Source organism: Heterobasidion irregulare (assembly GCF_000320585.1).
Source record: "Heterobasidion irregulare TC 32-1 unplaced genomic scaffold scaffold_08, whole genome shotgun sequence".
In the NCBI taxonomy this organism is placed as follows: domain Eukaryota; kingdom Fungi; phylum Basidiomycota; class Agaricomycetes; order Russulales; family Bondarzewiaceae; genus Heterobasidion; species Heterobasidion irregulare.
The window spans coordinates 1,946,458-1,970,602 of NW_009258204.1; the positions used below are offsets into that span (position 1 = coordinate 1,946,458).

At 57.8% G+C, this 24,145-nt stretch overlaps 10 protein-coding genes across 10 annotated transcripts; 6 read left to right on the top strand and 4 right to left on the bottom strand.

Moving 5' to 3' along the window:
- Nucleotides 1–761: 761 nt before the first annotated feature.
- HETIRDRAFT_64560 (serine protease S53) lies at nucleotides 762–3,105 on the bottom strand (the record flags this gene model as incomplete). The annotated part of the gene is made up of 7 exons (XM_009550527.1): nucleotides 2,855–3,105; nucleotides 2,127–2,793; nucleotides 1,702–2,074; nucleotides 1,486–1,651; nucleotides 1,292–1,397; nucleotides 1,043–1,222; nucleotides 762–815 (listed from the first exon to the last, which is right to left on the bottom strand). Exons 1-7 carry the CDS (start codon nucleotides 3,088–3,090, stop codon nucleotides 762–764), a joined length of 1,782 nt encoding a protein of 593 aa, XP_009548822.1. The 5' UTR covers nucleotides 3,091–3,105.
- A 114-nt stretch (nucleotides 3,106–3,219) lies between these two features.
- Nucleotides 3,220–10,474, top strand: HETIRDRAFT_460143 (uncharacterized protein; the record flags this gene model as incomplete). The annotated part of the gene is made up of 14 exons (XM_009551215.1): nucleotides 3,220–3,363; nucleotides 4,197–4,324; nucleotides 4,396–4,469; nucleotides 4,537–4,720; nucleotides 4,785–6,916; nucleotides 6,975–7,018; nucleotides 7,075–7,164; nucleotides 7,226–7,459; nucleotides 7,516–7,905; nucleotides 7,975–8,150; nucleotides 8,207–8,458; nucleotides 8,519–9,473; nucleotides 9,530–9,689; nucleotides 9,756–10,474. The coding sequence occupies 14 exons, from the start codon at nucleotides 3,220–3,222 to the stop codon at nucleotides 9,965–9,967; spliced, it is 5,175 nt and encodes a 1,724-aa protein (XP_009549510.1). The 3' UTR covers nucleotides 9,968–10,474.
- On the bottom strand, nucleotides 10,055–12,052 carry HETIRDRAFT_478674 (uncharacterized protein). The gene is made up of 6 exons (XM_009551216.1): nucleotides 11,500–12,052; nucleotides 11,396–11,437; nucleotides 11,301–11,342; nucleotides 11,189–11,251; nucleotides 11,069–11,136; nucleotides 10,055–11,013 (listed from the first exon to the last, which is right to left on the bottom strand). The coding sequence occupies exons 1-6, from the start codon at nucleotides 11,995–11,997 to the stop codon at nucleotides 10,185–10,187; spliced, it is 1,542 nt and encodes a 513-aa protein (XP_009549511.1). The 5' UTR covers nucleotides 11,998–12,052; the 3' UTR covers nucleotides 10,055–10,184.
- Nucleotides 12,053–12,268: 216 nt separating this feature from the next.
- On the top strand, nucleotides 12,269–13,985 carry HETIRDRAFT_323323 (uncharacterized protein; the record flags this gene model as incomplete). Its single annotated transcript, XM_009551217.1, has 9 exons — nucleotides 12,269–12,317; nucleotides 12,377–12,456; nucleotides 12,509–12,568; nucleotides 12,627–12,692; nucleotides 12,743–12,825; nucleotides 12,874–12,983; nucleotides 13,044–13,696; nucleotides 13,757–13,857; nucleotides 13,913–13,985. 9 exons carry the CDS (start codon nucleotides 12,269–12,271, stop codon nucleotides 13,983–13,985), a joined length of 1,275 nt encoding a protein of 424 aa, XP_009549512.1.
- Nucleotides 13,986–14,966: 981 nt separating this feature from the next.
- On the top strand, nucleotides 14,967–15,347 carry HETIRDRAFT_420422 (uncharacterized protein; the record flags this gene model as incomplete). The annotated part of the gene is made up of 1 exon (XM_009551218.1): nucleotides 14,967–15,347. The coding sequence occupies one exon, from the start codon at nucleotides 14,967–14,969 to the stop codon at nucleotides 15,345–15,347; it is 381 nt and encodes a 126-aa protein (XP_009549513.1).
- A 641-nt stretch (nucleotides 15,348–15,988) lies between these two features.
- On the top strand, nucleotides 15,989–16,567 carry HETIRDRAFT_172842 (uncharacterized protein; the record flags this gene model as incomplete). Its single annotated transcript, XM_009551219.1, has 1 exon — nucleotides 15,989–16,567. The coding sequence occupies one exon, from the start codon at nucleotides 15,989–15,991 to the stop codon at nucleotides 16,565–16,567; it is 579 nt and encodes a 192-aa protein (XP_009549514.1).
- A 572-nt stretch (nucleotides 16,568–17,139) lies between these two features.
- On the top strand, nucleotides 17,140–18,123 carry HETIRDRAFT_50877 (uncharacterized protein; the record flags this gene model as incomplete). The annotated part of the gene is made up of 4 exons (XM_009550500.1): nucleotides 17,140–17,313; nucleotides 17,405–17,530; nucleotides 17,599–17,738; nucleotides 17,820–18,123. The coding sequence occupies 4 exons, from the start codon at nucleotides 17,140–17,142 to the stop codon at nucleotides 18,121–18,123; spliced, it is 744 nt and encodes a 247-aa protein (XP_009548795.1).
- Nucleotides 18,124–18,247: 124 nt separating this feature from the next.
- HETIRDRAFT_172844 (uncharacterized protein) lies at nucleotides 18,248–20,750 on the bottom strand (the record flags this gene model as incomplete). Its single annotated transcript, XM_009551220.1, has 4 exons — nucleotides 18,248–19,326; nucleotides 19,378–19,475; nucleotides 19,531–19,727; nucleotides 19,779–20,750. The coding sequence occupies 4 exons, from the start codon at nucleotides 20,748–20,750 to the stop codon at nucleotides 18,248–18,250; spliced, it is 2,346 nt and encodes a 781-aa protein (XP_009549515.1).
- Nucleotides 20,751–20,912: 162 nt separating this feature from the next.
- Nucleotides 20,913–22,944, top strand: HETIRDRAFT_420426 (uncharacterized protein; the record flags this gene model as incomplete). The annotated part of the gene is made up of 9 exons (XM_009551221.1): nucleotides 20,913–21,119; nucleotides 21,176–21,395; nucleotides 21,454–21,656; nucleotides 21,710–21,807; nucleotides 21,860–22,067; nucleotides 22,129–22,255; nucleotides 22,306–22,700; nucleotides 22,762–22,883; nucleotides 22,932–22,944. The coding sequence occupies 9 exons, from the start codon at nucleotides 20,913–20,915 to the stop codon at nucleotides 22,942–22,944; spliced, it is 1,593 nt and encodes a 530-aa protein (XP_009549516.1).
- Nucleotides 22,945–23,150: 206 nt separating this feature from the next.
- Nucleotides 23,151–24,099, bottom strand: HETIRDRAFT_323785 (uncharacterized protein; the record flags this gene model as incomplete). The annotated part of the gene is made up of 3 exons (XM_009551222.1): nucleotides 23,151–23,341; nucleotides 23,405–23,732; nucleotides 23,788–24,099. The coding sequence occupies 3 exons, from the start codon at nucleotides 24,097–24,099 to the stop codon at nucleotides 23,151–23,153; spliced, it is 831 nt and encodes a 276-aa protein (XP_009549517.1).
- Between the last annotated feature and the right edge of the window lie 46 nt (nucleotides 24,100–24,145).

A 24,145-nucleotide genomic window follows, 5' to 3' on the forward strand; every position in this document is an offset into this window, starting at 1 on the left:
CAACGGACCGCAGTCGGGGCGGCGGTGTCGTGTCGTGTCTGTCGTGTCGGGGCGGACGTCGTGCCAGGCAGCGTGTGTCTTTTGCCAACCGTTTCAGTCCTTCCAGCCGTTTCAGCCGTCGCGCGCCCGCGCGTATTTTTTTGATCATCGACGTCGGTCGGGATCGACAGCCGCTGGCCGAGGCCGGAGTCGAGATGCGACGGGGACAAGATGTGGACGCGTCGCGGCTCGACGTTAGCCGCATGAGCACGCATGTACCACGCAGTACCGAATATAAACCAAGTTACGCCACAGGCGCGAGCCGTGCATCCACTGTAGGCACTAGCACTGATAGATGACCGCCCGAGCGCTGCGGCGGATCATGCGAAACACGCCTGCGCCAGTCTCCGTAGCGGCCCCTACCCACAAGATAGTCGTTCTACGTATTGGCGCCTGCGCGGGTACCTGCAGTGTGCCTGCCAGAACCGCAGAACGGGACTCGCGCAAGGCATTGCTACCTGCCGATCCATCCCCGCAGAGCAGAAACAGCCTGCCGCGGCCCCTCGGGGCGTGTTTACGTAAATTCGCGCATCGGTAGGGTCCCGTTCAGTCATATGCGTACACATACAGCCGCAGCGCGCGGGGCACAGTACTAATCAATACATGGTCGTGGTCGTAAGTAGCGCGCGATGCCGTCAGTCGTGGTATGTACGTGCGAGTACAGTAAGTATAGGACAGGACTGCATGGGACAGGCCGCGCGTGACGCGGTCGCGGCTGCAGCTCAGCCAACGATGGCCTGGAGTTTCCCGAAGTCGGGCGTGCCGAGTCCCGTGACCTAGAACCAGTCCGGAAGCGCGTCAGTCACGCCTGCAATTTCCGAGGTTTATGCGCGCGCTCTCTCTTTCTGTTGCCGCGTTCGCGTTTCCTGTCTCTCGTGCGGAGCACAGAGGGCAGAATGTGAAGCGGGAGACTCAACGAAGATCGACTCGCGACGGAGGCCACGACGGAGCGCGCGCGCACACGCGCACGTATGTATAAATATATGTGAGGGAGAGTACGCACCGGGTCCCATCCGCTCACGGCCGTGAACCCGCTCGTGCTGCAGCCAGGGTTCGAGCCAGACGTGATGTCGTTCAGTCCGGCTGCGCCGGTCGAGTAGAGCAGCGGGTTGAGGAAGCCGAGCGGCGCCTTACCCGCGGCGATGAGGAAGTCGTTGAGCAGCGAGATCACGCCCGCGGCGGTCTGCGAGGAGGGCACGCGGGGTTTAGCAATGTGCGAGTGCGTGGAAAGAGAGGAAGGGAGGGGGCTTACGGGCGCGGAGCAGGAGGTGCCGTCGACGGCGGTGGTGCTCCCATCGACGACGATCTGAAAGTTCTCCGCCTGGGCTGCGATGTCAGGGAAGCCGCGGCCGCTGGCGCTATAGACCCCAATATCATCAGCATCAACAACCATCAAAATGCATGATTCCGCGCGCGCGAGGCACGGCGGCGAGAGGGCGCACGCACTTGTAGAGGCCCGAATATTTGGTACCGATGCTGGTGATGAAGTTGGAGACGGCGGTGCTCTGGTAGCTCGGGCGCGCGAAGTAGTTGGAGAAGCCGCCGCTCGAGAGGCTCGCCGCGACCTCGGGGTTGACGCCGGTCGTCCCGCCGACGGCGGTCACGTACGGGCCTGCCGGAACGGTCAGAGATTGCATGCGGCGCGACGGAGGTGCAACTCACAGGTGGCGGGGAAGTTGGGGATGAACTTGCGCGTGTTGGTGCCGTCGTTGGTGCGGCAGTTGCCGCCGCCGACGCCCGAGTCGCCGCTGCTGAAGAGGACGGTGACGCCGCGCGCGCCGAGCTGGGCGAAGAGCGTGCAGACGCTCTGCGCATAGTCGGGCGGGACGGTCTGCTCGTCGTCGCCGTAGGAGGTGGTGATCGTCTGCGGGATCGAGCTCTGGGCGAGGATGTAGTCGAGCCAGTCGAGGTAGGGCTCATTCGTGTTCGTCGGGGTGTTGCCGTCCGCCTTGTACGGCGGGGAGCCGCCGGTCGAGTAGTAAATGTTAGGCGTCGGGTAGGAGATACTCTCGGTATATTGGATGTCGAGGTTTGCCTGCAAAAAGCGTCACGGATGAAGCGCGCCCGACGTAGCGTGGGCTGCATACCTCTGAGCCTGGGTTGCTCTGGTCGTTCCCGCCGCCGTTGACCTGCACGACGGTGAAGTCCGCGCTGGTGGCGTCGGAGCGGAAGCGGTTGAGGAAGGTCTTCAGGTCGGAGTGGACGGCGTACTCGTCGAGGTAGCCCGCGACGCCGAGCTTGTTCGTGGCGGTCGCCTTGGGGGTGTACGAGGTGGTGTTGTAGAGCGCACGGAGGCACGCGGGGGTGATCGTCGACCCGCAGCTGCTGGGGACGGTCGCGAGGGGGGAGAGCTTGGCGATCTCGGCGCGCAGGGCGGCGTCGCCATTGGCGAGGACGGGCGCGCCGAGGCGGATGGAGACGGTCTTGCGGTATGCCTGGGGTACGCCGAAGAAGGTAGTGGGGGCGACGACGTTGACGTGGTCGTGGAGGATGGAGGGGAGGGCGTAGGAGGTGGTGCGGACGAGGGACTCGTTGGTGTGTGCGTGGCGGTAGACTTTGTATTGGGCGCCGAGGAGCATGTCAGCCTGAGAGACGGGGATGGAGGAAAGGGTGAGCCAGTCGCCGCCGGGGGTGGAGCGGATGGAGTCGGAGGGGATGCCGTGGTGGGTGAGCCACGCGGAGACGACGTCGGACGTGTCGGGGTGGGGCGCGACGAGGCTGGCAACGTCCTCTGGGCTAAGATGTGCGCCGTAGCTATGCGCATGGGGTAGACACGTGAGTTTGAATGCAAGGTGGAATGGAATGCAGCGCGTACCGGGTGTGCTTAGGGTCGCTCACTTCGTAGAGGGCCTCGACGAGGGCCTCTTCCCTGTGGGGTTTGAGGGCAATGCGCAGGTCCATGGTCGTATCGGCAGGAGGTGCGCCGTCGCAAAGCCAGCCCTCGGGGACGTCGTGCCAGGCATGCTTGACCTTGAGATCGTCCCAGCGGGGAGCGTGAAGGGACGCAAGCGCTGCGGGGACGGCGCCGAGGAAGAGGACGAACGACAACATCGTAGAGGAGCCGCTTGACCTGGGGGTGGGGAGAAGCGACAGTGCCAGAAGCCATGGTATTTATGCGCGAAGGGGGAGAAGCAGGGCAGGGCTTCTGGTGGATTGGAGGGCGTCCGGGCTCGATATGGTATGGCGCCAGCATGGTGCATCCTTCTCGAGAGCGGCGAGCCCTCCGCTGCATATGCTTTCTTGCATGGCTTCAGCAGGGCACAGGCCGTGTACCGCGTGCTCGACGACGAGGGTGTTCGCGAAGAGATTGGAGGCCGTTTGGCAGTCCGCCTGCTTATCGGCTTTAGATAGATGGCACTCGTTCTCTGATTGGAGGCTTGAAGCTTCAATGACGACAGCTTTCTATTCTTTCTTGTCCCATCAGACAGCACAGTGTCAGATAGGGCCTCGTACGACAGGATGGGCGGTTTGAAATCTCGAATGTCGCGATGCTTTTATCATTCGCGCCATGAGCCCAAAGGTGCACGCGCACAAGGGATGTGAGGACCGTCATGGGAGCGATGATGATTTCTTGCACATGGCATCGTGAATCGCGATCAGCGAGAGAAGTGGATTGAGACAGTGTGAGATGTATTAGAGGGTTCCTTGCTTTCCTTCATCTCTATGTCTTCATAGGTAAAACCCCATCAGCTGCCGCGAGCGGAAGCAGAAGCGCACGACTTCCGACAAATGGATGGCAATCCTCGATAGTCTTGGCGTTGTGGGAGACTACAGAGCAGCTGTGGGTACTAATAGCAGCATTTCTAGCAGTTGCTAGCATAGTAGGACGGAGACGAGAGCTGGAATACGGACGTGCTGACTTGCCTCCGGCAAACGCCGCGGTCAGCGACAGGAAAGGCAGGTGCGTTTGTCAGCGGGCGGTGAGCGCTCGAGCCTTTCATCATCACCGAGCGGCGCTGTTGTACACGCTCTGCTCGTCCTCTCACCACCACCTCCGTCCCTGTCTATTTGCAAACGTTCCTTTCAATTCCTTTGTCTCAGTCGCATACAATCTAATATTGTGGGTCCTGGACGCACTCGGCCAGATTCGTTCCTGGCATGATGCAGGAGGAGCCAGGTGCGCATTCTACAGTTTGATCCAGCCATCTGACTCGCAGGCGCTCATCGACGACGACGCCCCTCAACCAGACACATGTCGCATCTGCAGCGCGCCCTCGGAGCCAGACCAGCCCTTGTTTCACCCATGTAAGTGCTCCGGCACCATCCGCTACATCCATCAGGACTGGTCAGTTACCTATGCACGTCCTGATCGCGTTTAATTACTCATCGCTGTGGAAATATATCGCGCGCTGCCAGCTTGACGACATGGCTCGCGCACAGCAAGAAAAAGACCTGCGACGTGTGCAAATACCCCTACGCGTTCACAAAGGGTAAGTCTGTCTACACGTCCGTCCGCGTGCGGCGGGCCCGCGTGATGTCATTGACGCGTGGAACCAGTTTACGCGCAGAACATGCCAGATCACCTCCCCGTCATCCTCCTCCTCCGCCGCTTTGCCCAGCAGACCTTCTTCGCCATCCTCCTATGCCTGCGCGCGGTCCTCGTCGCGGTCGTCTGGCTCGGCGCGCTGCCGTACATCACCATCTGCACGTGGCGAGTCTATTTTGCGATGGGCAGCTCGACGTACGTCTCTCCGCTTCGTGGGTTCCCGAGCAGCAGTGACCGTTGAGCCCCTTGTGTATTTCAGCGCGTGGTGGATCAGCGCCCGTCCGCGCCCGACGACCGCCAATGAATCCTTGTTCTACACCCTCACCGGTCAGGTACACGCGCCTTCTGTGAACGCGACCGTCGCACCCGACAACTCGACCGTCGCTGCCGCAGGCGCCATCGCCGCCGAGCCCGCTTCTCCGCTCGCGCGCCTCATCGCGCACCCGCGTGTGCGCGCGCTGTCCAAGGACATCTTCACTGGCCAGATCATCGCGACGCTCATCGTGCTCGCCTTCATCGCCGTCTTCCTCCTCCGCGAGTGGATCTCGCAGAACGCGCGCCCCGGCGTGTTCGAAGACCCGGACCTACTCGCCGAGGAGCTCCGCGCCGCGCAGGAAGAGCGCGTGCCGCTTCAGGTGCAGGTCGATGCGATGCGTGCGGGAGGAGCGCGGGAGGAGCACGAGCGCGAGGCGGCGCCGCCGCCGGTAGAGGAGAGGCCGATGCGCCGCCTGCCTTTACGCGCGCGAAGGCGTGCCCCCGATGCTGATGCTCCCGCGCCGAGTGGGAGTGAGGACACTGCGAGCAACGCAAGTACTGCTACGGCTCCGCTGGGCATTGCTTCAGAGAGCAAACAAGCACAGTTGGAAGCCGACTTGATGTATTTGGAGCAGAATTTGGAGACGTGGAACCCGCCGGACCACCGTCGGCTGGAGGAACAAAACGACGGGGGAAAGGGAAAGGGACGGGCAATGTCGGAGGAGGAGGCAGAAAGGGGGGAGGAGGACGGCGAGCGTATGATGAAGTGGATCCCGCCGTCGGTCGCGAGCCAGGGTGCGGACGCCCGCAAAGCCTCTGCGGCGACGGACATCCTGGCGCCTATGCCGCGGCCGGGCCCGAGACGCACCGTCGGGCCGTGGCTCCGCCGGACCGCTGAGCGCCAGGAAATGGAGCGCCTGGGCATCGCTGACGCCTTTGCCCCCGTCCCCGCCGACGCCACGCTCAGCGACGCCGCGCAGCAGGCGCACTTCCATGACTTGGGCCGCCAGTTCCTTATGCGCCGCCGGCTGCTGTACGAGCGCCTCCGCGACGAGAGCCTCGCGAAGGGCGAGGAACCGCTCGCGTTCCCCGAAGAGCTTGTCGACGTGCAGCTCGACGACCCCGCATGGCGCGCGCTCGCCCCGCCCGACACCTGGCCACCGCTGGCTGAAGACGCATTTGTATTGCCCGCGGAGCCCCCATCGCACGGTGCACACACCCCGCACCCGCATCGCGCGCGCGCGCCGATGTACAGCCGCCCACGCCCCGTGCTCCCGCCCGTGTCGACCGACTCAGCGCAGCGCGCACGCACGGCGGACGCGCTCGCGGACGGATCGTTCTCATTCGCACCCCCGCCGCAGTTCGCAGCCCGGCTTGCGCCGTTGCCATCGTACCCGCCTCTGCCATACCCGATCGTCGCGTCCCCACCCCCGCCTGTGTCGTCCGCGTCCGCGTCCACTACCGCGTCCCCACCATTGTCATCATCGCTATCGCCCTCACCATCGACGGCGGCAACTTCAGGCCCGCCATCCCCGCCGCGCCGCCCGCCGATGCCGAGCGCGACACTCCCAGCGCCGACGACGCCGCCCACGCCGTCGCTCGCGGCGGGAAGTTATTGGGGCAAGGAGCAGGTGCAGCTCGCATCGCCGAGCCTCGCAACGTACCGTGCACCGGAAGAGTTTCAGCAGCCGGAGGCGGAGGACTATTTCGAGCTTGGTGCTGCTGCTGACGCAGAGGACGATTTGGATACGGTCGCTGAAGGGGACGGGGCAGACGACGACGAGGATTCGACGGCGGTGCTGAGGCGCGAGCATGCAAGATATTTTAGTGAGCAGGGACATGTGGCTGAGCGGGACGGGGATGTGCCGACGCCGGTGGTGCCGTCGGACTCTGAGGACGACGACGATGAGGAGGAGGTGATGGAGGTAGTTCCGCGGCGAGCGGCTCGGCGGCGCGCTGCGTGGGACCCGGCGCAGTTCGATGGGCCGGAGCAGATAGACGACGATGACGAGGGAGAGATGGACGAGGTTGAGGGCGAGGGTGAAGGTGAGGGTGGCCGGGAGAATGGGCAGGCGTTGGAGCCTGTGGATGATATGGATATCAACGTCGAGGACGACATGGACGGCGCCTTGGAAGGTGTGTCGTGTATTTTCCACTTTCAGATGGTCGAGCTGCGGTCACTGACGCTTCTGAGGAGCCATCGGGATGCGAGGGCCGATCTACACCATCGCGCAGAACGTGAGCGCTTCCATTCCGTTTTCTCGTTGCAGGCTGGCTGACTGGGCGCGTCGCAGGCTGCGCTCATGATATTCGTGCTCGACACCGCCATCGGCCTGGCGGTGTGGCTCCCGTTCACGCTTGGCAAGTCGACGGCGCTCCTATCTGTGCGTTCGCGTCCGCGCTGTCGTCCCATGCTGCTTGCACTCATGCATTCGCATTCGCCAGCTCGATCCCCGGCGCGCGCTGCAGATCCTCCATTGGCCCATCCGTGTGATGCGCGTCATCACGGATCCTATTACGGACTCGGTTTTGTTCTTGATAGGGACGGTCGTCGTTCCTGCTACCGTTCGCATCGTCGGTGCGCTTCTCAGGATCGTTTTCCGGCCGGTGATGTCCTGGGCGTCCAAGTGGCTCGACAACGGCCTCGTCGACGATTATTCTCTCATTGCCGCATCTCTGGTGCGTTTTTGACAATGATATAGATCGTTCTGAGCTCGGCTGACTAAAGTGAGCAGTACGGCCGACTGAAAGCGCAGCCCTGGGGCGTCGTGTCGGGATACCTTGGCATGTCGCGCGTTACAGAAAAAACAATCGAGACCGCGCCTCCGCGGTCGTCCATCCTGGATGCCATCCTTTCATCTGAGCATCCCGTCGTTCGGCTCGCCGAGCCACATTTTGCCGTTCTGGGCAAGGAGGTGAGGGTGTCCTCGGAGAACGCGAAAGAGTTCTGGACGCGCATGGCGCTAGGCGACGGGAATGCGGAGAAGGCGTTCGCGGTGGCCCTCGGGTATGCGGTCGTCGGGATCATGCTCGCGCTCTATTTGAATGTCCTGACCGTCGGGACCGTCAAGAGCGCGGGAAGAGCCGTCCGGAGCGCGGTGCGGCAGCAGCTGCTTGTGATCAAGGTTCGTGATGCGCAGTGCAGAGTGGTAGAGGCATTGGTGCAAAGAATTGACACGCACATTGGCGACTAGGTGGCTGCCTTTATCGTCATCGAGCTGGTTGTTTTCCCTTTGGGATGCGGGATCAACCTCGATTTGTGTACTATGTGGCTGTTCCCCGAAGCCAACCTTCAATCCCGGCTGATTTTCTTTCACTACGCGCCGTTGACCGCCATCTTCTACCACTGGGTGGTTGGCACGATGTTCATGTATGGCCTGCTTGTTCTTTTTTTCATCCGTGACAGCTAAGACAGGCATTCGGCAGGTATCAATTTGCCATCCTCTTAGCAGGGTGCCGCACTCTCATGCGCCCCGGTGCTATGTGGTTCATCAAAGACCCGTCTGACCAGAATTTCCACCCGATACGCGATATTCTGGAGCGTCCGGCGATGGTCCAGCTGCGCAAGCTCTGCGTCAGTGCGCTCATGTACGCGCTGGTGGTAGCGTGCGGCGTCGGCACCGTGGGCGGCATCATGCGACTGAGCACCACCGTCCTGCCCCTTCGTTGGAAACCTCGGTGCGTGTAACTCCTGTCTTCCGTGCTCCGTGCGTGGCCTAAAGTGTGTGTGTTCGGAAGCGAGCCTCTTTCGGAGGTCCCGATCGACCTTCTATTCCTGCACATCGTCCTCCCGTACACGATGCGCTTCTTCCGGCCGAAGAAGGTACTGCGCAAGGTCTCAGTCGGGATCTGGAAGTACCTCTGCGCAGGGCTGCGGCTCTCTTCGTACATGTTCGGCGAGCGCAGGATGGAGGAAGAGTTCAATCGCTCGACGTGGTCGTGGTTCCCGCCGAAAGACATCGCCATGAAACATTTTGACGGCAGCTACAGGAGGGTCCCCGCCAGCGACAATGTGGTGATTCCTCGCGATATGAGGGCTACTGCCGAGGTCGATGGTGCCGGAGTGCCTGTGGATGATGCGGCTCGACACCTGATAGAGACCCAGAACGCCGAGGCCGAAAAGGCTAAGAGAAACTTCAAGGACGACTACACGGTCGTGTACATCCCGCCCCACTTCCGCTACCGGATCGTGCTGTTCATCCTTGCGCTTTGGGTGGTCGGGTCCGTGTTCCTGGTGGCTGTGTTCGCGACGCCGATCCAGGTCGGCCGGAACATCCTTCGGATCTTCACTAACGATGAGGTGCACGACGGCTACTCTTTCCTCGTCGGGTTCTACGCGCTGTGGGCAGGCTGGGTCGTCGGGTACGCCGTCGAGCGCATGGACAGACGCCGTCAGCGACGCGGCGCGACCGGCGCACGCGCCGAGTGGCCGCTCTACTTCGTCAAGCGGAGCATCCTCTGGCTGGCCAAGATCTCGTACATGATGCTCTTCATCGGCGTCGTCGTCCCCATCCTCCTCGCGCTCGTCGTGGAGATGTACATCGCGCTGCCGATACGGTTCATGCTGAACCCCGACCTCGTCCCCCGCATCCGCATCGTCGACATGTGGGCCCTCGGCCTGGTCTACGCCAAAATTGTCCTGCGCGTGCAGGGGATGCGCCCGAACGCCCCCTTCGCGGCTGGCATCACCAATGTGAGTAGCTCGTCCCGCGCTGCGTCGCGCGCCCGATGTTGACCTTTGAGCGGCAGATCAAGCAGCACGGGTGGTCGAACCCGCACCCGGTCTCGGCGACGCGCCTGGTCATCGCGCCGCTGGTGGCCGGCCTCGTGGGCATGCTCGTGCTGCCCCCGCTCGCGGCCCTCGCCGTCTGCCGCCTCTCCCCGATCCCGCTTGATTACCGAGTACTCTGTGAGTCCCCTCCCGACCGCGTCCCGCGTGTCCTTTCTCTTTGCGTGCTTGCTGATCCGCCGCCAGTCATGCATGTGTATCCGAGCATCTTCGCCGCGGCGGGCGTGGCACGGATGGCGGTCACCGCCGCGACGGTGCTCTCCTCGTGGTCGCAGTCGATACGGGACAAGGAGTTCCTCGTCGAGATGCGGTTGCGGAACTACGAGCACGAAAAACGGAAGGAGGGGCTGGCGAAGGAGAAGGAGAAGGAGAAGGGGCTGGAGGTCGTCGGGCTGTGACCTGGGTTCGGGTTCGCACTTTTCTTGGAAGCTTTGTTCTCGCACGTCGTACTACCGCCTGAAGCATTCATCACCATAGACCCCATCCGACATATGATAATTTATATAGTACGCATACAGTGTGGACGATACAAAAAGAACAGATAGCATGAAAGAAGTACAGAAGGAAAACGATTGCGTTCCGCCGCGACAGTAAGTGATATACTCCCTGTGCGCCTCACTCCTCCTCGTCATCGTCGTCAAAGTCGGCGTCCGAGTCCGACGTCTCGTACTCGACCACCTCGTCGCCCCGCACCAACTTGGTCGCCGTGCCGGCACGCAGCTTCCAGCGGTCGGGCCTGTTGTCCATGTCCTCCATGAGCCAGTCCATAAAGCGCTCGCCCGTGATGTCGCCCTCGCTGAGGTCGATGTTGAAGCCGAGGTAGATGGTCATGCCGCCGCTGTGCGCGATGAGACCCTTCTCGTGCGAGTAGAGCATGCCATAGTAATCGATCATGTCGCTCGTCGCGCCACGGCGGATCATGCGGAACGTGTCCGGGTCGGCGAAGTCGCCAACCGCGAGGTCGTCGAGCCAGTGGTGCGGCGGCTCCCAGAATGGCTCGACGTACGGGCCTTCGTACTCGTCGTCGCTCGTGTCCGCGTACTCATCGTAGTCCTCCACGTCCCAGACTTCGAGGTCGTCGGAGAAGCCTTCCTCCTCCTCGTCATCGTCGTCGTCGTCGTCGGCGTCGTCTTGATCTGAGTCCTCGGACTCGGAGCCGCGCGGGGGCGGGAAGATGTCGGTCCAGGGGTCGTCGAGATCGGGGGGAGGGGACACTTCGTGGGCCCCCGCGGGCGCTTTGGCGCGATCGAGGGTCGAGATCAGGGATTTGACCAGGAAAACAGGGAGGGGGCGCGACAGCACTGTGGCGCGACAGCAGGGGCAGGACTTTTTGCGGAAGATCAAGGGGGCGTCGTCGATGTACATGTCGTCTTCGTTTACCGGCGCCGCGCGGAACCATTCTTGAAGGCAGGTTTGGCAAAGGACGTGTCCGCAGGGAGAGAGGCTGGGTGACACCACGTCAGGGAAACACTTGGAGCATCGATGACAGATATACGCACGCGTGGGGTTTGGCGAGAGTGTCCATGCAGATTTGGCACTGGAGAGTGCTCTCGATGCTGCTTAAGAGCTGTGGCGGAATCCCTTGAGGTGGGCTTCTCGTCAAATACGTTGAAACGTACCTCGTCCGATTGTTTCACTTTGGACTTGAGCTCCTCTATTTGAAGATTACGTTCCTTGAGAGTCTAGGGAGACGTGAGATCGTATCCGCGCGACAAACCGGGATACCAGTACCTTATTCGCTGTGAAGAGTTCCCGTTTGAGGTCTAAGACAGACTGCTTGTCGTTCAGATTAGGGGTATGATGAACTCATCGAAAAGTCGACGAACCTTGGCCTGCTTATCGAACGATTTGGCATTGGCGTTGGTTTGCTATAGAGGCACGATGCGAGTCAGTGTCAAGCGAGGATGACAGGGGCCTTTGAGCCACGTACCTTCCTAAGGATTTCTAGCTCCTTTTTCAACCTGCTGAATTCTGCTGCGGCCAGGGGCCCAGTGTAGGCAGCCTGCGGCGCGGGATCGACGGCGTCCTCGTCTTCGTCCTCAGAGGGAAGGTTGGCCGATCGCGGAGGATAGCGATGCGTTTCCTTTGACTTTTCCTTCTTGCCCTTGGGAGTAAGTCGCGGGGATAAGGCCGAAGTGAGCGCGAAATCTGGGACGGGTCGCGTCCTGTGTCTCGTCTGTGGCTTTGCGACTCTATCCTGCGCAGGCTCGTCGACGGGTGTGTGAGAGCCGCTAGGGCCCGCGAGAGGAGGGGCAAGACCGTGTCTCTTCCTCCTGGCCAGATCGTTCTTCGGGGGCAGGGCATCGTCGTCGGACTGCATCGGACCTGGCGACTTGCTCTTGTTCGACAGGAGTTGTTTGTGATAGTTTCGAGCATTGTCTCGTGCGCGAAACCCGTGCCGTGCCACGGTGGTGCGGAGGTCGTCCATGATAATGAGCGCAATAGGTGGCTGCTGCAGTCAGGGCCGCGCAGTACTGTAAGCCTAATGTCGCGCTCGGAAGAGGGTCTCGATGACCTCAACGGCCCTGGTGACTGCGTGACCTACGCCGTGGTGCGTGACATGTCTGCTATTCCGCGCCCAAAAAGGCAACCAGCATTCATTGACTCGATCTATCAGATACAGGGTCAGGTATGTGCTTTTTTTCCGTCTCGCCATCTCTTCGCTCTGAACGACCCGATTCTTTACTAGTACTTCCAAAATGTCGGCTTCAAAAGGACGCGTTCTTCTTGCTTACTCCGGAGGCCTCGGTATGTCGTATCCTTCCTCAAACCGGTCATTTTATGAGATTTATCGATGGTGCTCGAAGATACCTCGTGCATCCTTGCTTGGTTGATTGAGGAAGGGTATGAGGTCCATGCATTCATGGCCGATGTTGGCCAGGAAGAGGTTTGTCACAACACATTTCTGTGATCTGCGATAACCCACCGATGCTTTGCAGGATTTCGAGGCCGCAAAGAAAAAGGCACTTGCTGTAGGAGCCAAGAAGTTCTTCTTGGAGGTATGCGTGCCAAGGATAGATCGAACCTTTCACGCTTGATTGACCATCCGATACGCAGGATCTCAGGCGCGAGTTCGTTACCGAGCTGATTTACCCTGCGGTGCAAGCAAACGCGATCTACGAGGTTCGCCCATATCTTACTCCAAGTTTCTATAAGCTAACCGTTCACCTCAGAATGTCTACCTGCTTGGCACCTCGCTCGCTCGTCCAGTTATTGCTCGTGGAATGATCGCCGTCGCCGATAGGGAGGGGTGCGAGTAAGTGCACACAGCGCTCTTATAATTTGGTCTCTAAAATGTTTTTAGTTTTGTTTCTCACGGCTGCACCGGGAAGGGTAACGACCAAGTCCGTTTTGAATTGGCGTTCTACGGTCTCAAGCCCGATATCAAGGTCATCGCTCCCTGGCGCATTCCCGGTATGTACCATGCCCTGCTCAATTTCCAGAGCACGATCAGGTACTTACGGATGTCAATAGCCTTCTACCATCGTTTTGCCGGCCGTCAGGCGCTCCTGGCTTACGCCGCAGAGAAGCAGATCCCTGTCCAACAGACCGCTGCGAAGCCTTGGTCCACCGACGAGAACCTCTTCCACATCTCCTATGAGGCCGGTATCCTGGAGGACCCCGACACCACCCCTCCCACCGACATGTGGAAACTGACCGCCGCCGTCGAAGACGCGCCCGCCACCCCCGAGCGCATCTCGATCGAGTTCAAAGCCGGGCTCCCGGTCAAGGTCACGGCGGGGCCCAAGACGCACACCGACGCGGTCGAGATCTTCCTCGCGCTCAACGCGCTTGGGCGCAAGCACGGCATCGGGCGCATCGACATCGTCGAGAACCGCTTCATCGGCGTTAAGTCGCGCGGGTGCTACGAGTCGCCCGGCGCGACGATCCTGCGCGCCGCGCACGTCGATCTCGAGGGCCTCACGCTCGACCGCAACGTCCGCGCGCTGCGCGACCAGTTCATCACCGTCGAGCTCAGCCGCATCCTTTACAACGGCCACTTCTTCACGCCCGAGCGCGAGTTCGTGACCAGCGCGATCCCCGCGAGCCAGCGCACCGTGAACGGCGTCGTCCGCCTGAAGCTGTACAAGGGCAACGTCGTCGTCGAGGGCAGGTCTTCCGCGGAGGTCAGCCGGCGTTTTTTACACCTTGACCAGTGTTGCATCTGCTCATTGTCTTGCGATCAGGGCCTCTATGACGAGAAGGAGTCCTCTATGGATGAGCTCGGTGGCTTCGAGCCCACTGACACCTCTGGTTTCATCCAGATTGAGTCGATCAGGATTAAAAAGTCAGTTTCTGGCGCCTGTTGTGGATGCTCTATCTGACTGTGCTTTCTGGTTTAGATGGGCGCAGGCCAACATCCGCAAGGGCCAGGCCGGTGTCGAGCCCAAGGATGTGTACGGCTCTAGGGTGTAAAAACAATAGATGTGTACGATATGTTGTTGTAACGAATCAATATACAATGCGTTAGTTGTACGACATCTCAGTTTCAATGCCTCGATGGGTTTTCACCGATCTGCACAAATGCCTCATGTTGCGAGGTATGACAGCTGTCGTTCACCGTGCCAGTACGCTCGCCGCTCATGGACGGAATTCACTTAACCATCTGAATCAAACTATTATGTTCCTCGGTCTTGAGTCGATATTTGGCTCGTATCAGTTCTTCGAACACGAAGTCGACAAAAAGTGGGCACTCATCCACAGTGCATTGTACAATCCTATTCCCTCGGCCGATGGCACGTGTATGACTCGCGCAATAAACGACCTTGACGCGACACCGTTGCCTCTATCCTCTTCCGCTTTCCCTTGATTCGAATAATTCGAGTAGCCAATCCCGAGCATCCCAGATCATTGTCATGCGCTGCCAACGAGGCGACATGAAGGCCTTGTGCCGTTGAAGATCAATGCAGCCTTTCAACAGGGCAGGGATGTAAGTCCGGACGAGAGAATCTTTGTGCAGTAGACGACTGGGGTGCAGAGAGGAGGTTGATGCAGAGGGGGTGCTGGATTGGTCTCTCGAAGGCAGCAACGTTGATGACTGTCCTTCAACCTTCGACGTGGATATCCGTATCTGGGATAAGACGCGAAGCGAGAACGCGACGAGCGGGTGTGGACACAATTCCTTTTGGACATTGACGATCGTGATGCCTCCAGGCGGAAATGATTCGCGTATCATTGGGAAAAAAAGGATACATGATCATATTATAGCGCAGGAAAGCATCTCAAGCGTAGGTGTTTGTCTTTGGCGTCCTCCAGTCAACAAAATGGTAGTGTAGACGTCAAACAAACGAGCTCAGACCGGCGGCAATCTACATCAGGTGAGTCTACCGGTTCGCAGCTCCCATCAATCCTCTCATCAATTCGTCTCTCGTTCACCAACCTCGGAAACTGTAGACAATGCCAGGCAGACGACGCGACAAGTTCTTGCGGTGGTTTCGGCCCCTGGATCGAAATTTAATCGGGAGGGATCATCCGTCGCCAGGCTCTCAGTCTTTGTCTGTCTTAGCTCCCCCTCCACAAACCACTGTCCCAGAACTGACTGCGAATTTCTACACTCAAATCGCTTCCTCGTTTCAACCTCCGGAGAACACGCCCTCCAAGACGCAATGGTCGCGCAAGTTTGGCTGGATAGCTTTGACACAGACATTAGCCCTTGTCAAGGAGGTTTCCGACCCTTTCCCCCCTTTGAAGGCGGCTGTAAGTGGGCTGTTGGTAGCGATGGATAGGATAGATGTAAGCAAGGTTCCCCTTCTGTTGGTACGACTTGAACAGCAATAAGCGAGTAGAAAATGGATGACATAAAAACAGAGCTGGCCGATGTGGCAGCCAGGATTCAAGCGCTCGTCCAGGTCCTTACGCTATGCCAACAAAGCAAAATATCAACACATACTCGCGATCGCATAGACGGTTTAACAGAGTCAGCCGGAAGTTCATCTTTAGAGAACTATTCGTCTAACCCTTGATCTTGAACATCTCAGGGCGATCGTCATCGTTCAGAATTTTGTCGGCGAGAAGACGAAGCCTCGTAGTTTAGGGAAGCGAGCCTTAAATGCCTCAGGCGATGGATAGGACATCGTGCGCGCGTTCCGCACCCTCGCCTCGCTGGTTGATACGTCCATTGTACGTTTCTCTTAGTTTGATTGCTAACTATCATGCCTATCTCATTGTCGACATTTCAGACTGACACAATACTGAATACCGATACCAACACCGAATGGATTCGCAAGGTACGTTTGTTTTGGTCAGAAGCGATGAGCGGATTGGACAGGGTCCGTGAGGCTACTACTTCTTTGAGGAAGATCGCGACTTCACCTACAACGGTGAGCCAGACAGCTCCTTCGGCTTTTCACGCTTCTCACGCTTCTTACGAGGGAATCAGAAACCGATCACGATGCCAGATTTGAAAACTCTTCTTGCAGATGGTAGCTTTCAGAGAGCCCATCACAGAGAGTGCACCTCATATCTATCTATCAGCTCTTCCTTTCACACCGCTCGGCTCACTTATGACACAAATATTCCGGCCTTTTTTTTCTAACATGATCGATGTAGGTGGCATAGCTAGGGGTCATTCCCAATATCCCATTCTCTTCATTGATAAGCATAAGAGCTCTGTCAATTTCGTCGCGTTCTCCCCCGATGGCAAGCGCATCGTCTCCGGGTCTCATGACAAGACAATCCGGGTATGGGACATAGAGACAGGCGAGGCGGTGTCCCCGCCGTTCGAAGGTCGTACAGACACGGTCACATCCGTCACATTTTCGCCCGACGGCAAGCGCATCGTGTCTTCGTCTCATGACGCGACGATTCTGTTGTGGGACACAGACACAGGCGAGGCGGTGTCCCCGCCATTCAAAGGACACACAGACGGGGTCACATCCGTCGCGTTCTCGCCCGACGGCAAGCGCATCGTCTCCGGGCCTCAGGACGCAACGATTCAGGTGTGGAATGTAAGGGTAGACGAGCGGGCTTACAAGGCAAAGAGCATGGGTAGTACCTAAGTCCTAGACTCTCCCTCCCCTCATATCATGCCTCACAGTCTCCCTGTCGCTGTGTCTGCTAATTTAGCTCCCGCTGGTCAGCTGTGGGACAGTGCCACCCTGTCTTACTCTGACCCTGGCTGGGCTGTTGGGCAGGGAGGTGAACTTCTCTTCTGGGTACTTCCCAATTGTCGCTCTGGACTCTGATGGCCACAGACTCTTGCGATCATGGGTCCGTCAAAGATCACCGTGGATGTAAGCCGCTTTGTCCACGGAACTTCGTGGGTAGGCTGTCGTACTGGGCATTCCAATTGAGGACTGGTATGAATATTGTTTAATAATCTTCTGCCTTGGGAATTGTTGTCACTTCTGTAATTCGTTGTATAATGAATTTGAAGATAGATATATCCATCCTCTTTCAAGGTCGCGACTACCAAGATCAACCATTTTTTCCGTTGTGAACTTGTGTACCAGCCCGGCGTAGAGGCAACCGAGGATGCAGTCGAATCGAGGTGATAGGTGAGAGACCCCCGACACCGCATCCATGGCAGGAGTCGCGAGCCGAGTCCAAATAAGACCAACCCAGCCACCTCATGTCCTTCCGCTTGCTGGAAAATGGGAAACGATGGTTGAGCCTCTCGACGACTGTGAAACGATACGCCTCCACGACACCGAGAGACGCAGTTTTCTCGAATCCGGGGGCAGCAGACTTTCTAGCGGCCGCAGCATCGCCGTCCTCTATTCCTGCACTTCATGGCTTGCCAGAGGTATGCGGCACGGCACTCGTGGTCGGACATCGCATTGCTCACTTTCACCTTGGCAGATCGTGGTCACAGGTGGGCATCAACCAACGATAAGCGGCTCGACCACCCAACTATCCGTGTGTTTAACCTCTATGATGCAGGGCGCGCCAACGCCGGCAAATCCACTCTGCTGAACGCCATCGTCGGCCGGCGAGACCTCATGCTGTCTAGCAAAACGCCCGTGAGCCCTTCCCCTCCTCCTCGCGGCGAGTCCGCCCGCGTCGTTCGTGGCCTCACACGCTTCCCTAGGGCCGCACCAAAGGCCTCAACTTCTTCCGCGTGGGGGCCGCGCCCGGCAAGATGGTCCTGGTCGACGCGCCGGGGTACGGCGCGCGCGGCCGCCCAGAATGGGGCAGCCTCTTCGACCACTACCTCGCCACGCGCAAAGAGTTAGCCTCGCTCCCGCTCCCCGTCTCCCCGCGTGCTTGCTGCTCTGGACTCCGTGGCTGAAGCCTCCCCTCTCGCTGCAGGTTGAAGCGCGTCTACATTCTGTTCAACGCGAAGCACGGCCTCAACAGCGCCGATAGGCTGATGCTGCAGAGCCTCGATGCGCGCTTCCAGGCCTCGGGTGGGGCGGGCTGGACGCTCCAGTCGGTCCTCACGAAGGCGGACACGATGGAGGGGACGGGTGCGTTATCGGCGCTTCAGAAAGAGATCTTCGAACTCGCGCCAACGTGCTTGCCCCCCGTCGTCACCTCCGCGCTGAAGCACCCGCGATTGGGCATCGAAGAGCTAAGGCGATCGATCGCCGAGGCGTGTGCGCTCAAAAGCTGATACGTGTGGGCTATGGTTCGTAGTGTAGTATGCTGTGACTGCTCTTATACTATTGAGTTCAAAAGATCCAATACTTGGACTTCGCAGGTTATCGTTACTACGCGGTACACATTTTATGAACCCCTCACATCTGACCCTTCCTCATCAAGTTCCTCCTGACCCGTCTCCTCTCCCCGCCAATCCCCTCACCTTTGCCCCATTTCAAGTAAGGCACCGCGCTCCGCTCAACTCCAGCGATGTCCCCCTCCGACCTGAAATCCAGCATTCCCCATATCGGGATCTCCATCTCCCCCTTCACCAGCACGCGGCACTGGCCGAGCAGTGAGCTAGGGACAGGCGTAAGGACGTGCAAGCGTGAAGGAGAGGACGACACGGCGCGAATGAGCGCGAGGCCGAGGGTAGTCGACATCGAGGGGTTCGGAGGCGCTGAGCCTTGTATATACGGCACGATGTCGACGGTGGCTGTCTCACCCGAGGCGGCAGCGTTGGGGAGAATGTCACCGTCCGCGTCAGGGTTCGCACGCACGAGAGCGACGATGGCACCGTTGAGGACACGGAGAATTTCGGAGGGAACGACGTCTTCAGTGCCTGCGCCGAGCAAGCACACTCTGTCGACGGCGCTGCTCCAGTCTACTTCGTATGGCACCTGCGCACAGAGAGGAAGCGCCGTGTTCCACGCGCTTGCTGCGACCTGCTTCACGGTACCAGAGGCGAGCGACGGACTGAACACTGCGTGGAAATAAGACAGGATGGATGACGCGCGATGGTCGGACGCCGTGAAGCGCGTGGAGAGTATGCTGGACGAGATAGCCTCGATGGTTTGTATGTTGGATTTTCCTGTGGATGGAGTCCCAGCAGCGGTAGGCCGAGCCTTGGACCAGCTCTGGTCATAGGAGGGCGCGTCGAGCTCGATTATGAGCGCTGGCTCTATAAGTTCCTCGACCTTGTATGACAGGTCGGCTCCGAGACCTTTTGTCCACCCCATTGTGTTGACGACAAGAGGTATGACATCCGAGATACGTCCATCGTCTGCACCCTCTGTTTCTTGGTCATCGACCAGGGATGTGGCGTACTGTATGTCAAGTCTGTAAGTGTATATGAGCGCTTGGATAGCGCTGAGGTAGTGGGACGGAGAGGTACGAGGGGAAGTGGAGCCGATGTAGTGGGCTTGGTGAGGAAGGGTAGGGTGTGTGAATGGGGGTCCTAGATCATTTTGTGTGAGTGGTGATCCAGATAAGTGAGATGCAACAGTACCGAAGACAGGCTTTTCGATGATAGTAAGAGCGACCATCCCGCCAGGTGTAAATTCGGATTGGCCGAGATCGCACTCAAGGTATGCGACCTTGCGATATCTGAGCACACTTAGGTTTATTCCTCTGATGAGACCGAGAGGAAAGACTAGCATACCGCATGGTCGATCGATTTAGCAACGTTCGTGCAAATGTGCTTTTGCCTGAATTTTTTGGTCCCCTGATCAGAGTCACAGGGGGCGTCAACATAGCTTCGCCTGCTTGCGAAGGTGACGGCGGACAGGCCAAGGACAAAGCTGCCTCCCATGTGTGTGGCAGATAGAACGGCTGGATGTCCCGAGACGGTTGATCCAACTGAGAAAATATTATTGTCGTATTAAAATGGAAAAATGCTTTAGTACACACTAGGTGAACACCACTTATGGCTAGGGGAATAGAGTCCGTCTGACCATACCTGGACGGACTGAAGATGCCATTGAATGTCCGTACAACGCGTCCTAGACCTTCGATCCCGCTTTTCAATTCTTGAAGTACCACAACGCTGTCCGAATCCCTGACAGCTGGTCGAATGCGACTTGGAATGGCAACCGACTCGACCCTAGAAGATTCCCCGCGTTCTGCCAAAGCCTCGAGAGTCGGGATAGGTGAGGATCGGCAAGCAAAGACTTGGTGTGTTTGAGAGGGATGAAGTGTCACGCCGAGCAACGAGACAGACCCTCGGAGGACGGTCAGTTGGTACGGTCCTAGCAGAGATAGAGTGTCGGTGGGCGAGAGTATAAGAACCACCGCAGCGTCGGATGAAAGACCAACTGAGCCCAGCTCCTCTGAGGATAGAGAGAAGGAGTTCTGGTCTTGAATTGGTCGGAAAGTGGACAAAACCACGCGTTCTGGATCGAACTGAGAGCGCCGGGATGTCGCACCTGCACCATGAGGCAAAGATTCGTCCTCGTCCGACGAATCCAGTAAGGGTCGACTCGGGGACCAAGCGCGTTTTTGAGAGTCCTTTCTCGGGGTTACAACAGGAACAAGGTCGAGCACGGCACCTTCATCATCATCAGAAGCCATGGACACGTCCGAATCAACCTGTCCGTCGCCGGTCTCCTCGAACGAGTCCGATTCCACGCGCTGCGCTGCAAAATACCTGGCACTCTCTCCATCTTTACGCCCCTTGAAGCTGGCCTTCCTCTGCTTCTTGCGTGTAGAAGGAGAGGCTGACTGGATGCTCTGCTTGCGCTTCGAGGACGGTTTGGATGGCTTCGCGTGAGGAACAGGCTCTGAGGATGGCTGTACGGGTGACGCGGTTTTGGGGGGGGAAGATGGTTCGAGAGGTGTGGAGTCCTTCAAACGCGCCTTGCGAGCTGCTATGGCACTCAGCATTTCTTATCGAAACAGTCTTTTGAGGGTATTTTCCCGTCGATAGCTCATGGTGCAAGAAATTCAGAATGCAATTGGGATTCATTGCACGTGACACTTATTTTTCGCCGAAAATCAAATCGGGATTGCTTTCTTCGCTGAACTACTCGCACACAACGAAATATCATGGCTGCACTGTTGCCCCCTCCAAAGCGCCAAAAAGTCTATCATGGCATCCCAGAACCAGTGCCAGAGCTACCGGCGCCGTCTCCAAATATCGTCGTCCAATTCGTCTCTGAAGACGATGGCACATCTTTAGCACCGGCCATCAATTTACCTGCGAACGTCTCCAGAGAGGACCTGCAAGTCCTGATCAACAGACTCACCTCCAAAGTTAGCCTCGGTCATTTCAGCAGATCCGCGAAGAGCTCTCTAATTTATTTTGTAAGGACGACGACCCCGTCCCTTTCCAATTCCACATAACGTTGCCGGCAGACGCTACAAGTGGGGGAGAGCCGACGAGAGTTGTTATAACAAAATCGATTGAGTCGGATGTCCTGTCGCACCCCTCGCAGTCTTTCACACCAGAGGACGTCTTTGTGGTCCATTGCTCACCGCAGTCTGTGTTTCGAGTGCGGCCGGCGACGCGATGTTCATCAACTTTGTCTGGTATGTGTTTAACTGAAGAGGAGCTTCCGGCCGATCCTCACATCTCCGCGTCTACAAGGACACACCTCTCCTATATTGTGCGCGTCATTTTCCCCCACCGGAAATCTCCTCGCGACTGGTTCTGGGGACGCCAACGCGCGTCTATGGAATCTGTCCACAGAAACACCATCACATACACTGTCGGGGCACAGAGGTTGGGTGCTATGCGTAGAGTGGGAGGCTATGGAGAGAAAACTAGCCACAGGCGGTCACGATAATCAGGTGCGTTGTTTGTTTACTCACAAGGCGTGCGTACCAATCCTAACTTCTTAAAGGTGCGTATATGGGACCCTAAAACCGGGAAGCCGATCGGAGACGCTCTCAAAGGACACACAAAATGGGTCACATCCTTGTCATGGGAGCCAATACACATGTAAGCAGATTGTCCTTGACGTCGGGTGCCTCGTATCTGAATCTTGACCCAGAAATCCCGCCGCGCCTCGCCTTGCATCATCTTCAAAAGACGGCACCGTCCGTGTCTGGTCCCTCCTTACCCGCCGAGTCGAGTATACCCTCGGCGGGCATACCGCGAGTGTAAACATTGTACGATGGGGCGGTGGGGGGCTGAACGGCAAGGGGGTGCTTTACACTGCGTCCTCCGATCGGACAGTGCGTATCTGGGACGCAAACGGGGTAAGATCCATTTCCCTCAATCACCCTCAAAATGATAGCGAGATACTTATGCTATATACAGGGAAGGTTATTGCATATATTAAAAGATCATGCTCACTGGGTTACGACGCTGGCGCTGAACACGGACTTCGTCCTTCGAACAGGCCCTTTTGACCACACCGGAAAGCGACCAATATCGGATGAAGAAGGTATGATCTTACAACATCAGACTACTTTTTTTGTCTCATCTGTATCGCAGCGCAAACTCGTGCATTAGAACGGTACAACGCTCTGGTCTCGACAACGTCAGAGCTCATGATCTCTGGCTCTGATGATCACACTCTTTTCCTCTGGTCTCTATTCCCCTCTCGCGCGGCAGACACCTCCAGCTCCGAGCAGGCGGCGGCAAACGGCGGCAAACTGAAGCCTCTTGCTCGTCTCACGGGCCATCAGCGGCAGGTGTCCCAAGTCGCGTTCAGCCCGGATGGCAGATGGGCTGCCAGCGCCGCGTGGGATAACAGTGTCAGGATTTGGGAAGGTCGCACGGGAAAGTTTGTTGCGACGCTGCGAGGACACATCGGTGCCGTCTACCGCCTCACCTGGTCTGCAGATTCGAGGTTACTGGTTAGCGCGAGTAAAGATACTACGCTCAAGGTACGCACTCGGCATGGTTGTCCTCCCACGTCGCGAAGGACCTGATATTTGGCTGCCTTAGATCTGGGACTTGAAAACATACAAGCTTAAAACCGACCTGCCGGGTCATACTGACGAAGTGTACTGTGTCGACTTCGTTGCCGATAAGATCGTCAGTGGCGGGCGTGACAGAACGGTCAAAATGTGAGTTTTCGACACTTACATCTACATCTCTTGTCTGACTCTCTTCAGATGGAAAAATTAATAAAAATCTAGACTACGCTTTTTAAAAGTATCCCGCGGTCACGATGATAGTATGTCGATTGTCATTCTTATTCGACCATATTCTCGAGGAGACTTCAAAGCTTGTTGTACCTGTACAGTGTATATGCCTGCGTTGATAGAAATGGCTCTTCTGCAGGAACCTACGCTTGCGATCCTTTATGCAATGTAAGACACCCCGAACCTGTATTAGACCTGTAAATCCTCGAAGACCTCTTTGAAGATATCGTAGTTCGGAGAAGTCGCACGGTCAGGGGACTTGTAAACAGCAAATACGATGCTCCGGAACCAGCCTTTGAACTCATCCTCCAAGAGGATAGACTTCATTTCATTTGCAACTTGCCGGGGCGGACATCCATAGACGCCGCATCCCATCGCGGCTATATTCGCAAGACGCGTTCACCCTGCATATTCTAAACACACCAGAAGTTGGATGCACCTACCCAAGACAATTGCCTGTTTGCCCCAGGTTCCGGCCATCCGATACACCAGTCTGATCTTTCCTCTGAAGTCGTCCAAGTCGCGCTCGTTCGCGAGGCTTGTCCCATCTTTCGTAAGTGCCGGATTTCGGGGTGCTGCCACGGATATCACCGAGACCAGCCTCTGTTCCTCAAGTGGGAGATCGACGCAGTTATGATCGAGATCATTTTTAAAAACGACGATATCGGGAGAGAAGATGCCTGCAATGGATCCAGGACCGAGGTTCGGCCACGGATAATAATCCTCTTTGAGAGTCGCGTAAAGGGTGGAAGAGTAACACAGCGCCTCCTCCTGCGCTGGGTAGGTCAAGACGCGGCAGAGTGATCTCACATCTCTCAATGCTTACCTGAGTCCTCGTGAACGACTCCATCCAACCGCCCGCCCTCTTCTCGTCACTGGCAAGGTTCAGCACTGCGGTCTTCCCGATGGCCTCAGGAAATCCACGTAGTATTTCTCTCGCTGCTGTATATGAGTCTGTCCCCACTACATGCACCTTGGTGCTCTGTAGATGTGGGCATTTGGTGGAATCGAGGGAGGGCAGTTGATCGTTGATAAAGAAAGATCTATCCGATGCGCCCGGCGTAAACGAGATCACATCCTGCGTACGACGAAGAGTATCAAGAGCTATTTCACGTCTCCCCTCTAATGTGGATGCCATTCGACGTTCGTGGTATCATGGAGGCCCAAACCTGGCTGTTTCGATA

Excerpts from the sequence above, each read along its gene's own strand:
- HETIRDRAFT_478674 (XM_009551216.1), bottom strand. The coding sequence starts at position 11,997 with ATGGACGACCTCCGCACCACCGTGGCACGGCACGGGTTTCGCGCACGA. Across the intron at positions 11,252-11,300 it reads AACTCTTCACAGCGAATAAG|ACTCTCAAGGAACGTAATCT; the intron begins GTACTGGTATCC and ends ACGTCTCCCTAG. Across the intron at positions 11,014-11,068 it reads ACTCTCGCCAAACCCCACGC|CCTCTCTCCCTGCGGACACG; the intron begins GTGCGTATATCT and ends GGTGTCACCCAG.